The 14,526-nt window shown below is 37.9% G+C and overlaps 1 protein-coding gene across 1 annotated transcript in view; it reads left to right on the top strand.

Moving 5' to 3' along the window:
* Nucleotides 1–14,526, top strand: part of gnptab (N-acetylglucosamine-1-phosphate transferase subunits alpha and beta) — a 123,056-nt gene that overhangs the window by 52,455 nt on the left and 56,075 nt on the right. The window contains exon 9 of the mRNA XM_028816454.2: nucleotides 10,325–10,504. Coding sequence (XP_028672287.2) covers nucleotides 10,325–10,504 — 180 coding nt within the window. The remainder of the gene's footprint in view (nucleotides 1–10,324; nucleotides 10,505–14,526) is intronic.

Genomic DNA, 14,526 nt, shown 5'->3' with positions numbered 1-14,526 from the left:
ATATAGTGCTGTGAATAATTCTCAGTTAAAATACAAGTATTGATTATACTAATTGCTAAATACAGTACTGTTACACATATAAATGCAGATTTTTTAAAACACACAAAGAACCATGTCAAAACTGATTAAACATTAATCGATAACTAACAAAATCTGTCGGTTAATTAACTGATAAACTATGGCCAATTGACATGGAGATTAAAATTGTAAAAGAGAAAGTCAAAAATAAAGTGTCTGTCCTGGAGACCTCAGCTAACTAGCAACTTATTCGCCCCTGGGTTTTCTATAGTGGAGTCTGTGCTGGCTGTCCAATCTTGTGAGAGAATCTTTTCATATATCCAAGATGACTTTTCCATATGCAGGAGAGCAGCCTGGCAGTAGAGCAGTGGCACCAAGTGCCACATCCACATACCAAGAAGAGAAACAAAATAGAGAAGGGTCGGGGTGTGCTAGACTAATGTTGCAAGTCTTCATTGAGCCTGGATTTAAAAGATGAGACTGAATGGGCATCTCTTGTATTAGAAGGCAGATCATTCTGTAGCTTCGGGGCCCTATAACTAAAAGCTTGGCCTCCCACTGTAATTTTATTAATCCTTGGAATCTTAAGTAGGCTGACATCTTGAGATCTTTATATAAGTTGCTTATCTGTTAGGTTACTTAAAAAGTGTCTACTACCTTATTATATTTTTAAATAAATCTATTTAGTGTAACCGCCAAGGAGTACTCTTCATCCTTCTGTGTCCTTCACCTTCTGTGTCCTTCACTCCTCCAAGACAAAGCTTTGTCTTTCTTCCTCCCAACTCTATCTCATTGATGTTGAGCGCCTTTTATCCAATCCCCGGGAGTGCTTCCGGTTATATGACTCTATAGCTCCAAAATCACTTCCGGGTAAAGTTGGAACCCTATGAAGTCCTGCAACTCACCCTGGTGGCCCCCATGGAACCCAACAAGACTGACCCCGAGGACTACAATACCCAGAATGCCTTGTGGGCTCCCATGTGGGGATCTGAACCTGGGCTTGCTGCCATCCATCATCCTGGGGGAGACAAAGTCCTTCATAAGTCGTCTCCCCACTATCCTTCCACCTTGAGGGTGTCTCGGCCGGGCCAGACTTCTGGCCGTCCTTCACCTTAATTACAAAATGTATAGGGAAAGGGACATATTAGATTAGGCTGTTTTGATTATGACAAATGCAAAAATGAGATAAAACAGCAAAAGTGGGTTTGGTTAAGATGATCAGTGGAGTCTATCAAAATTATAGTGCAGTGGTATTTTACCACAATCATTTGGTCATTCTGTAAGATGTCTTTTCCTTGTAGCTGTCTTTTTATATGTTCGTGAAGTTAGAGTTGCTGATAATGGAGTGGTACATTACTAAGCTAAGGATCACAAATCTTTCTGTAGCTCAGTAGCTTCAAAGCTATGGATGAAAAAGATAAGTATATAGGTTCTCTGGAGCCTTCTGCAGCACCATTCTACAATTCACTATGGTCAGTCCTGTCAAAAACAGGAGTGCAATCATGCCCTCAACACAAAGTAAAATTTGTTTGCAAACTGTTACTTACAAACATAACATTGTTCCTCTTGTACAAGAAAATCATTCAAGTGACAAGATCTCCATTTTTATAATCAGACGTGTAGGATTCCTACAGATTTTAATAGCACACTTTAATTATTTAGAGTTCAGCTTAACACATTCTGTTTTGCCATAGGCGTATCAAGTGTTCTGTTTATCACAATTGTAATCTCAGTGCATAGTGAATGTTTCTTGACATGTTCTGGGATTGTCCTTTTCCCTTCTTCTACTCTTTCTGCAACTCCTGCTCAACAGTTTTTTTATCTGACATCACATTTCTTGACTTTTTCTATTTCTTGCTGACTCTTGCTCGGCTGACAAGTCATGCTTATTCACAGTATTTCTGTATAGCTAGCACTGCTCTGTATCTGAAAAGTTACTGCTTCACTCTGCATTTAGAGTCAACAGGTCACCTGGGAGGAATATTGAAAAATAAGTCTTATATTAAGATGGTGAGTAGTTGGGTCGCTGGTGATCAGTGACTTAGAGATGTTTGTTCTGTCAGTCTACAAATGCAGCCTTTCAAAATGAGCAAGAAATACTGTGTTACTGTACGGTAGACTACAGAAAATTGTACCATTTCAGAAATAATCAGTCTTGTGACTGCAGTAGCTGTAAAACCACCAGTTGGAGTAGTGAAAAGCTGAAATGGCATGCTAGCAGTAAAGATCTACTTTCAAACCACAGTAGAGGTTCAGCAACAATATTTGTTAAATTATAGAACTTAAGTCAAACAGTATTTAGTCTTTAATTTGGTTTTGTTATTCTGTAGCATGTGAACATAATGTGCATTTTACAGGCTTACATCCACTCAGAGAAAATTCTAAGTAAATTTCTAATTTGTAGAAATTAAAACCAGAAACAGTAGAGTGATCCAAATATGAGCTGTCAGATTTTAAGACATGTGAAGTGGCAGTTCTTCAGACAAGTTGCCGTGTAATACATTCTAGCTGTAGTGATAGTGAATTATATAATAATAATAATAATACATTTTATTTATATAGCGCCTTTCCCATGCTCAAGGCACTTACAGAATAAATAAAGAACGGCAGAATATACAGTATATAGCATTGTACAAACCAGATAAATAAACAAAGAAGATTAAGACAGTAAATTCTGAAAAAAAAAAACAGACAACATAATTAATGGTCTTGCACACACATACACGTTACATGAGCATCTTGACAGAGAAGTAAACTGAGAGAAAGGTAATAAAGTCAAGTAGAGCTAAAAGCCTTCCTGAACAGATGAGTTTTGAGTTGTTTTTTAAAAGAATTCATGGAGTCAGCTGACCTGATTAATTTTGGTAGGTCATTCCAGAGTCTGGGCGCTATACAGCTGAAGGCCCTGTCACCCATGGAGTGTAGATTAGTGACGGGCACAACAAGATTACCAGAATCAGAGGACCTTAGTGGGCGGGCAGGCACATAGTGATGGAGAAGGTCACTGATGTAGTTTGGCGCGAGGTTATTTAAAGCTTTGTAGGTTATTAGTAGGATTTTATATTCGATTCTGTAGGACACAGGGAGCCAGTGAAGGCGGAGCAGGATGGGTGTGATGTGCTCGCTGCTGCTGGCTCGAGTAAGGACTCTTGCAGCTGAGTTTTGAATAAGCTGGAGCTGTGATATAAGATTAGAAGGGGCACCTGCCAGTAGGGAATTACAATAATCGATGCGGGATGTGATAAAAGCATGGACAAGTTTCTCAGCATTAGAGAAGGAGAGGAAGGAGCGAACACGGGATATGTTACGGAGGTGAAAGTAAGAAAGTTTCTTAATGTGATTTATGTGGGCGGAATAAGTGAGGGAGGAGTCAAAAATGACACCAAGATTTTTTACAGTAGAGGCAGGTCTGATGAGATCACTGCCAAGATGGACTGGGAAGGAGCTCATTTTATTAAGTTGCATTTTAGTCCCAATTTGCAGGAGTTCAGTTTTATTGCAATTTAATTTTAAAGAGTTCTGCTCCATCCAGGTTTTAATTTCACTAAGGCAGGTTGTGAGCTGAGAAAGCTCTGATTTTGGTCCAACTGTAAACTATGATATCACTTCTGAATGTATGCAGTTTGAAAAGGCATGGAGAATGTTATCTTTTTGGACATGCATATCTTAAGTGTACTAAATTTAATTATACAAGGACATGCATGCTGAAAATAAAAAAATATTCAAGCATCATGTGGAAAAGCTACTTTTCATCACATTGACACACTTAAATGCTGTATGACAAAAACTTTTCTTGTGAGCAGCAATTCCTTTTAAATGTAGACCACTTTCTGTCAGCCTCTGTCTAGTCCTGCTAACAGCTGGAAAATTTAAGTTGTCTTCATAGCTCTGTCACAGGTTCATCTCAGTTGCCTTGTTCATTGGACGATATACAGTAACACAGCACTCTAAGAGCACAAAGAGTTCTGGTGATTTCAATCTCCTATTATTTTTTTTGAGGGTCACAGAAAATGCCTTCAAATAGGATATGAACTAGGAGCAAGACATGGCTTGCCTTCTTTCTCAAACTCTTCTGATTTAAGGGGTGGGCTCTGGTTGCTGATATTCTGACATCTCACCTTACCCAGGCTACTGCCGCACACACTCGTACTTTCACTTATTCCATATTCTTACTCTCTGTTCAGGGATGTCTTGCTTTTCTTGTGTATTGACCACTTAAGTCTAGGCTACTCTTTTGGTATTTCATACTAGTTTTCCTCAGTATAGCCAGGTGGAGCCTAAACAGTGGTTCCATTACCTTAAGCCTTCTCATCTGCAAAGTGTCATTACTAGGACGAAGCCCTGAGCTTATTTCAGCTGCATTGAGTGCAAGATTAGGAGTTCTATCTGAGTGGAGATCTGTTCATCAGATTTCCTACTGATGTTTACACCAGCATGGACTATTTTGTTTTCAATAACTAATTGAAACCATTTTAAAACTGATCTCCCTATAACTTTTTAAAAAATAAATATTTGAGTAATTCTATAAACAAGATATAGAAAGTTATGAAAACAGGTTATTAAAAGTGAAATAAAGGATTCACAAAATAAACAAGGGCCTTGGAAGCACAAGGGGGACCTATACCATATTAAGCAGGTGTTTTTGATGTTGTTGGCATGTATATATATAAAAATGTATGTATATTTCTGTGTGTGTATATATAGATGTATATGTGTGTGTGTGTGCGTGTGTGTGTGTGCGTGTGTATATGCGTGTGTACAGTGCATCCGGAAAGTATTCATAGCGCATCACTTTTTCCACATTTTGTTATGTTACAGCCTTATTCCAAAATGGATTAAATTCATTTTTTTCTCAGAATTCTACACACAACACCCCATAATGACAACATGAAAAAAGTTTACTTGAGATTTTTGCAAATTTATTAAAAATAAAAAAATTGAGAAAGCACATGTACGTAAGTATTCACAGCCTTTGCCGTGAAGCTCGAAATTGAGCTCAGGTGCATCCTGTTTCCCCTGATCATCCTTGAGATGTTTCTGCAGTTTAATTGGAGTCCACCTGTGGTAAATTCAGTTGACTGGACATGATTCGGAAAGGCACACATCTGTCTATATAAGGATCCCACAGTTGACAGTTCATGTCAGAGCACAAACCAAGCATGAAGTCAAAGGAATTGTCTGTAGGCCTCCGAGACAGGATTGTCTCGAGGCACATATCTGGGGAAGGTTACAGAAAAATTTCTGCTGCTTTGAAGGTCCCAATGAGCACAGTGGCCTCCATCATCCGTAAGTGGAAGAAGTTCGAAACCACCGGGACTCTTCCTAGAGCTGGCCGGCCATTTAAACTGAGCGATCGGGGGAGAAGGGCCTTAGTCAGGGAGGTGACCAAGAACCCAATGGTCACTCTGTCAGAGCTCCAGAGGTCCTCTGTGGAGAGAGGAGAACCTTCCAGAAGGACAACCATCTCTGCAGCAATACATCAATCAGGCCTGTATAGTAGAGTGGCCAGACCGAAGCCACTCCTTAGTAAAAGGCACATGGCAGCCTGCCTGGAGTTTGCCAAAAGGCACCTGATGGACTCTCCGACCATGAGAAAGAAAATTCTCTGGTCTGATGAGACAAAGATTGAACTCTTTGGTATGAATGCCAGGCATCACGTTTGGAGGAAACCTGGCATCATCCCTACAGTGAAGCATGGTGGTGGCAGCATCATGCTGTGGAGATGTTTTTCAGCGGCAGGAACTGGGAGACTAATCAGGATAAAGGGAAAGATGACTGCAGCAATGTACAGAGACATCCTGGATGAAAACCTGCTCCAGAGCACTCTTGACCTCAGACTGGGGTGACGGTTCATCTTTCAGCAGGACAACGACCCTAAGCACACAGCCAAGATATCAAAGGAGTGGCTTCAGGACAACTCTGTGAATATCTTTGAGTCGCCCAGCCAGAGCCCAGACTTGAATCCGATTGAACATCTCCGGAGAGATCTTAAAATGGCTGTGCACCAACGCTTCCCATCCAACCTGATGGAGCTTGAGAGGTGCTGCAAAGAGGAATGGGCGAAACTGGCCAAGCTTGTGGCATCATATTCAACAAGACTTGAGTCTGTAATTGCTGGCAAAGGTGCATCAATAAAGTATTGAGCAAAGGTTGTGAATACTTATGTACATGTGATTTCTCAGTTTTTTTATTTTTAATAAATTTGCAAAAACCTCAAGTAAACTTTTTTCACGTTGTCATTATGGGGTGTTGTGTGCAGAATTCTGAGGAAAAAAATGAATTTAATCCATTTTGGAATAAGGCTGTAACATAACAAAAGGTGGAAAAAGTGATGCGCTGTGAATACTTTATGGATGCACTGTATGTGTATATGTATATGTATGTATGTGTATAGGTATGTGTGAATGTATATATACAGTTAGGTCCAAAAATATTTGGACAGACAACTTTTTTCTAATTTTGGTTCTGTACATTACTACAGTGAATTTTAAATGAAACAACTCAGATGCAGTTGAAGTGCAAACTTTCAGCTTTAATTCAGTGGAGTGAACAAAACGATTACATAAAAATGTGAGGCAACTAAAGCATTTTTTTAACACAATCCCTTCATTTCAGGGGTTCAAAAGTAATTGGACAATTGACTCAAAGGCTATTTCATGGGCAGGTGTGGGCAAGTCCGTCGTTATGTCATTATCAATTAAGCAGATAAAAGGCCTGGAGTTGATGTGAGGTGTGGTGATTGCATTTGCTTTTGCTGTGAACAGACGACATGCGGTCAAAAGAGCTCTCCATGCAGGTGAAAGAAGCCATCCTTAACACTAGAATTACCAGAGTCTACGAAAAAACTCGTAGATCCGGCCCACCTTAAATCACTTCTTAAATCCATTCACACCTCTCTGCCAGTGTCTTTTGTCCTCTAAATGTGCTGATAAAAGACAAGCTGCCAGCAGCCTGCTATTCCATCCCCCCTCCGACTTAGAACGTGAACGCAATTTTCCCAGCTCATGCCTTGATTGATTGTCTGAGAGTGAACTGGAGTTTTAGACTTGAAATAATAGATTGTTATTTGGAACACACGCATTCCATGTGTGTACCGTTTCTACAGTAATCTGTGCAAACACATTGTTAAAACAGAAAATTTTTCATATTTTAGTAATAAATGTTACAAAATGTAGGCATAAACTATAGAATGTGTAAAGCCCGAGTTCCTAAGATCAAATAAACACTTCCACAAAAGCTTCACACGCCATACAACAGCTTCCGTGGCGTAGCGCGCTAAGATTTGCCTCTCAGAGCGAGTAGCTTTTCTCTGCCTCACAAACATGAGTTCAGTTCCCCGCTGGGGATAAAGTGTTACTTCTTTTTTTTCTTTTTAACCTCAAACGGACATAAAATTTGTAAATTGGTATGCACTGTCAGTTAATGAGATCGTTATATTTTCATGTGGGATGCTCCTTTTAAAATATTTTTTTAACAATTGAGGCTGCAATTAACATGAACATCTGTCCTTATAACTTATTTTTTCAAGATCCATAACACACAGACAGACAGAGCACTGCGTAATACAGAGACAGACAGGCAGAGATATACAAATAAACAGGGAAGGCACATGTACTGAAAGAAAAAAAAAATCAACATGTGAGTTGTTCCTGCAGCACTGAATAAGCTCACCCGCTCTAACATCACCCCTCCACCGATCTGACTCTCTAAGTAACAGCACAAGTACAGACGCAAACCAAGTGTAATCAAGAGTCCTGGTTCGATCCCCACTCACTCCTATATTTGCCGTTTTCAGTAGTAAGCTGCTCTTTTTGTTAATATTATACAGTACACACATGCACTTGATTTGCGTCTGTACTTGCGCTGTTACTTAGAGAGTCAGATGGGGGAGGGGTGATGTTAGAGCGCGTGAGCTTATTCAGTGCTGCAGGAACAATGCACGTGTTGATTTTTTTTTTCTTTCAGTACATGTGCCTTCCCTGTTTATTTGTATATCTCTGCCTGTCTGTCTCTGTATTACGCAGTGCTCTGTTTGTCTGTGTGTTATGGATGTTGAAAAAATAAGTTATAAGGACAGTTGTTCATGTTAATTGCAGTCTCAATTGTTAAAAAAAATATTTTAAAAGGAGCATCCCACATGAAAATATAACAATCTCATTAACTGACAGTGCATACCAATTTACAAATTTTATGTCCGTTTGAGGTTAAAAAGAAAAAAAAGAAGTAACACTTTATCCCCAGCGGGGAATTGAACTCATGTTTGTGAGGCAGAGAAAAGCTACTCGCTTTGAGAGGCAAATCTTAGCGCACTACGCCACGGAAGCTGTTGTATGGCGTGTGAAGCTTTTGTGGAAGTGTTTATTTGATCTTAGGAACTCGGGCTTTACACATTCTAAAGTTTATGCCTACATTTTGTAACATTTATTACTAAAATATGAAAAATTTTCTGTTTTAACAATGTGTTTACACAGATTACTGTAGAAACGGTACACACATGAAATGCGTGTGTTCCAAATAACGATCTATTATTTCAAGTCTAAAACTCCAGTTCACTCCCAGACAATCAATCAAGGCATGAGCTGGGAAAAGTGCGTTCACGTTCTAAGTCGGAGGGGGGATGGAATAGCCGGCTGCTGGCAGCTTGTCTTTTATCAGCACATTTAGAGGACAAAAGACGCTGGCGGAGAGGTGTGAACGGATTTAAGAAGCGATTTAAGGTGGGCTGGATCTACGAGTTTTTTCGTAAACTCCGGTAATTCTAGTGTTAAGCTGTGAAAACAGAAAAAACCCATATGAGAAATTGCTACAATATTACGAGTGGCAAAATCTACAGTTTGGTACATCCTGAGAAAGAAAGCAAGCACTGGTTACCTCAGCAACGCAAAAAGACCTGGACGTCCACGGAAGACAACAGTGGTGGATGATCGCAGAATCATTTTCATGGTGAAGAGGAACCCCTTCACAACAGCCAACCAAGTGAACAACACTCTCCAGGGGGTAGGTGTATCGATATCCAAGTCTACCATAAAGAGAAGACTGCATGAAAGTAAATACAGAGGGTGCACTGCAAGGTGCAAGCCACTCATAAGCCTCAAGAATAGAAAGGCTAGATTGGACTTTGCTAAAGAACATCTAAAAATGCCAGCACAGTTCTGGAAAAACATTCTTTGGACAGATGAAGCCAAGATGAACCTCTACCAGATTGATGGCAAGAAAAAAGTATGGAAAAGGCGTGGAACAGCTCATTATCCAAAGCATACCACATCATCTGTAAACACGGTGGAGGCAGTGTGATGGCTTGGGTGTGCATGGCTGCCAGTGGCACTGGGACACTAGTGTTTATTGATGATGTGACACAGGACAGAAGCAGCTGAATGAATTCTGAGGTGTTCAGAGACATCTGCTCAAATCCAGCTAAATGCAGTCAAATTGATTGGGCGGCGTTTCATGATACAGATGGACAATGACCCAAAACATACAGCCAAAGCAACTCAGGAGTTTATTAAAGCAATGAAGTAGAAAATTCTTGAATGGCCAAGTCATTCACCTGATCTTAACCCAATTGAGCATGCATTTCACTTGTTGAAGACTAAATTTCAGACAGAAAGGCCCACAAACAAACAGCAACTGAAAGCCGCTGCAGTAAAGGCCTGGCAGAGCATTAAAAAGGAGGAAACCCAGCATCTGGTGATGTCCATGAGTTCAAGACTTCCGGCTGTCATTGCCAGCCAAGGGTTTTCAACCAAGTATTAGAAATGAACATTTTATTTCCAGTTGTTTAATTTGTCCAATTACTTTTGAGCCACTGAAATGAAGCGATTGTGTTAAAAAATGCTTTAGTTGCCTCACATTTTTATGCAATCGCTTTGTTCACCCCACTGAATTAAAGCTGAAAGTCTGCACTTCAACTGCATCTGAGTTGTTTCATCTAAAATTCATTGTGGTAATGTACAGAACCAAAATTAGAAAAAAGTTGTCTCTGTCCAAATATTTATGGACCTAACTGAGTATATACTGTATACAGTATACACACACTGTACATAGAGTATAATTTTTTTTTATTATTTTTGAGGTTATGGTTTTCTGTAGGGTTTTGGCATCTGTAATACAGCAGTGCATAACCACCATTAAAAACCCGCGAAAACTTGAGTATTCAATTAGCAGTGTTTGAGGAATGTGTGAAAAATAACAAACTCAAAACGGTTATTGTTAAAGATATTCCAGGTTTCATCTGTGGGAAGAATGACGCTATTAAAGTAGATTTTACATATGTACATTCATCACCAGCTTCCCTCTTCTCCAAAAGTCCAAGCAGGATGAGGATATTTCTGCAAGCCGATTTGAAGATAATGAAGAACTCCGGTATTCTTTGAGATCTGTGGAAAGACATGCACCTTGGGTGAGGCATATCTTCATTGTGACCAATGGACAGATTCCTTCCTGGCTGAATCTAGACAACCCTCGAGTTACCATTGTAACACATAAGGTGAGCATATTGCTTCAGTACTTTTTTTTTTTTTTTTTTGTGCCATGTATTTGGGCCGGTAACTACATTTATTTCTGTAAGAAATGCGATTCCATGGAAACAACCCTAACCAAAACACATATTTTATTGACATTTGAAGTACAATAGTAAATACAGCTTTAACAGCAAGCAAATTGAAACAGTGGCATTTTTATGAAAATGTTATTGTAATTTACAGTTACAACTTATTTGGGGAAATTAACAAAACAAGTTAAAATAAACATATATGTGTGGCCAGGGGTGTCCAAACTATTGCCTGGAGCTGTACATTTTGATAGATACACATGAAATTAACACTGTAATGTGTCATGGTTTTTATTTCTATGAAGTAATAACTAATATTTATTAAAAATATCACATGAATTTTTCTCATTATTTTTAGAATTTATTCATTATGGTCATCAACTTGATACCATTCTGTGTTCTGTTTTCGGTTGCTTTCATTTTGTGATCATCCTGCAGCCATGTTATTCATAGTCGCAATACCTGTCACTGCCTGTAATTTGCCTATAAAAGATGATGGTACACAACTAGACCAGAGTAATATGGACTTAAACTGCAATTAATTTGACCGATATTTCGCGATGTGTTCTAAAAACACCTTAAAGACTGAAGATCAACACTATAAAAAAAATTAATTTACAAGTTAAAAACCTGGTGTATTCTGTCACAATAATAACATGAAATATTATGAAACAGGTTTTCTTTTATCAAAATGTAATAATTTAACGTATAGTTCTGCCTCAAGGAAAATGTCAGCTTAAATTACATAAAACAAAAATGGTTAGAAAAAGCTTATGACCTCTACTTATATTTGAGTTTCCATTGTATGTATTGTGTTTAACACCTTAAATGCCTTGAAGGAATTGTGTATATGTACAGTTAGTAAACATGACATGCTCTGACTGTTACATTTTTTATTTTATATAAATAGAGACAAAGCTCTTTATTCATTCAGTTGTAATGATTTCAAAATAAGCATTTGCATAAATATACTTTTTCTTCCAGGTAAAACTGTCTGTATGATATGTGCAGCTTATTTACTGTATGACATTCACAAGCATTGGAAGTGCTATGTTTGGATAACTTTTATTTTGAATAAAGTGTTCTTAACAGCTTTTTGACTTTACTTGTCCATGACAGGGATTCTGAAGCATTTTAATCTGATGTCCTAAATATGAAATATTGGTAATATAGTGGGATCCAAGAAGTGGATTATTATCCATATAACAGAAGAGCCAAACATAAAGAAATAGCAATAGCTATAAATAAAAAAAACAGTAAACGTTTTTGTTTTCTGTCAAGTATATTTCTCACATTAATATTACTAAAAGAGAAAATTGTATAGCAAATGCATTGTTAATAAAACAGCAACTTTACTTCAAAAGAAGAAACAGATTTCTGAGGTGTATCACTGCTAGTGTAAATGGTTATTGTAAGATTCAGTAAAGCTGAAAAAAAATCTTTTTAATGGTGGAGGTGGAGGTGTCAGGATGTGATGATTTTTAAAAAGACAGTAAGACTGATCACTTAACTTCTGTTACTTGATTGTGATGCTGGAGTAAAGTATTCAGAAGAAAAGATTAATCATTGGAGTTTATTTTAAGGAGTAAAGTAGTCAGAAGAAAAGATTAATCATTGGAGTTTATTTATCTTGTTTTAAATAACATAATTTTAAAAAACATAACATTTTCCAATTGAGCTTCACCATTAACAATACATTTTTCTAAATAAGTTTGCAAATACTTTAACATATCCCACTTTTCATTTAATTCAATAAAATGAGTGAAAAAAAGCATCTAAAGTATTCCTTTCATTATTATTATTTTAGAGAGTCTCTTGTGTTTGGGGAGGTGTGATGTCAGGCTCATTCAAAGTGTATCTGCATATAGCTAATTATTATGCATGCATAGGGCATGCACCTCCTTCTCTTATACTGATGTGGCACTTGAAGATCGACCTGCACATTGATGAGAAAACCTTGAACAAACGCTATGGTTAATGACTTATAGCATTCCATTTATCACCTTGAGTTATGGTTTTAGCATTTTGGTTCTGATACCAACTTGTATTTGCTTAATGGCTTATAACATTTCTCAGTCGGATAGTTTTACTGTCTAGTATTTGATAGTTTTAATCGGGCTTAACTTTATCTTCAAAGTTGCTCACAAACGCTGTTGACTTCTGGCAATTCAAAGATGTCAGCTGCACCTAAAAAAGTAGGTGGACCTGCTGTATATAGTGGTCTAGCCAAGCACTTTGGATATATGCAATTAACACAATATTTTAAAATCAGAACTGTTTATTATAATACATAAGCAGGGATAACTTATTATTTATGCTGCATGTGTTTCATTATTGTGGCCAAAAAGGTGACCTGAGCTGTGCGGAAGCAGTGCCAACCACTGCACCACCGTGCCTCCGTGAGATCAAAGAAGAAAGAAAACAGTCAGAGACGTGCAATCATATATTTCATCAAAACAAAACACAAGTGACGAAATCTAAATTAAAAGTCAGAAAAAATATGTAGGTCTTTTAAAGACAGAAAAATTCAAACTGGCGTGTCATGATTGAAACTGCTGGCTCATTCAGTTTTTTGAAGTTGCTCTGAAGGCTCCCTAACCTGTTTGTGCTGATGCTTTGCACTTTTTATTCAATTAAAAGGATAGAAACGTCTTGTAAATAGTAATAAATCTTTAGTTGTTATTACATAGAATCTTCTCTTTTGGGAGGTTTGGTTCATGAGGCTCCTTCAAGGTTATTTTCTTGCCATGCCACATGGCTAATTATTATGCATGCATCGGGCACACACCTCCTTCTCTCTTGATGTGAAACTTGAAGATTGACCTGCATATTTGGCTACAAGCACAGATAACTCGTCTCACAGAGTCTATAATGCAAATTATCAGCATGAAATACCCAAGGGCCAGTCACAACACAATACTTTTGAGCCTTTAGAAAAATGGCCGTCATTCCTAAACAGCTCATAGAATATTTTTGGTAAACCCCTTAAATTAAAGCTGAAAGTCTACAGTTTCTATCACTTAATGATTTGTTTATTTCAAATCCATTGTGGTATAGTACAGAGCCAAAATTATGAAAATTGTCACTGTACAAATACTTGTGGACCTAACTTGAAGCTAAGTATTGGGATTGCTATCTGTACTTAACAATTTGTTTATGAAAATAATTAAGCAATCTATTAGATCTTCAGGTAATTCACTTGCTTATTCTCCACTTGCTCCCAAATTTTTTTATGTAAGCCTGACCACAGTTGGTCCAACATACATACAATTCTTGCAACTTCCTGCCTCAATTTGCAAGCTAGACAAAGGATTAATTATTTCATGGAACAGTGGAAACTTTTACCACCTGATATGTGAACATTGTCAGACTACTTAGTTTTTCAACTCTATTTATGAAATCCTATTTAGCCTACTAATAACAAATGGGTTTTACCACACTAAATGTTGATTTATATGAACTGTCTATAAATCTGCCAGCAAAGTGGTGGTGTACTTTAATACTCCATTTCACAGAGAAATATTGGGGAAACTGAGAGCGGTTCCAAACTTTAAATGCTTACATCAATGTGTGGACAGAATGAAATGTTAAGTTTCCACACAAATGTCTTTCGTGAGGCTGGAGTGCAAACCTCACATAAACTACCAGGAACTCTGTCCCAAAATAATGTTGGGTTTTTTTTTTTTTTTTTAATGAACAAGCGGTTAGGGCAGGGGAAAAAAGATTAGATACAGAGGGTCAGATGGACAACATCATGATAGTACAATAACTAAATTGTGAAGAAGTCTAGATTACTATGATATGATGAGGCCTTCCTGCTTAGGATGTAAAACCAGCTGGCAGGTGCTCTAGACTTAAAAGCTACTGCTGCAAGAATGGACAGCAATTGAAACAAGTTTTGCAGTAATATTTGGAGGTGAGGTGCACTACAGATAAACATATTTGCAACTTGGAAAAAT

Source organism: Erpetoichthys calabaricus, chromosome 1 (assembly GCF_900747795.2).
Source record: "Erpetoichthys calabaricus chromosome 1, fErpCal1.3, whole genome shotgun sequence".
Taxonomy (NCBI): Eukaryota; Metazoa; Chordata; class Cladistia; order Polypteriformes; family Polypteridae; genus Erpetoichthys; species Erpetoichthys calabaricus.
This window is presented reverse-complemented; position numbering and strand designations above follow the sequence as displayed.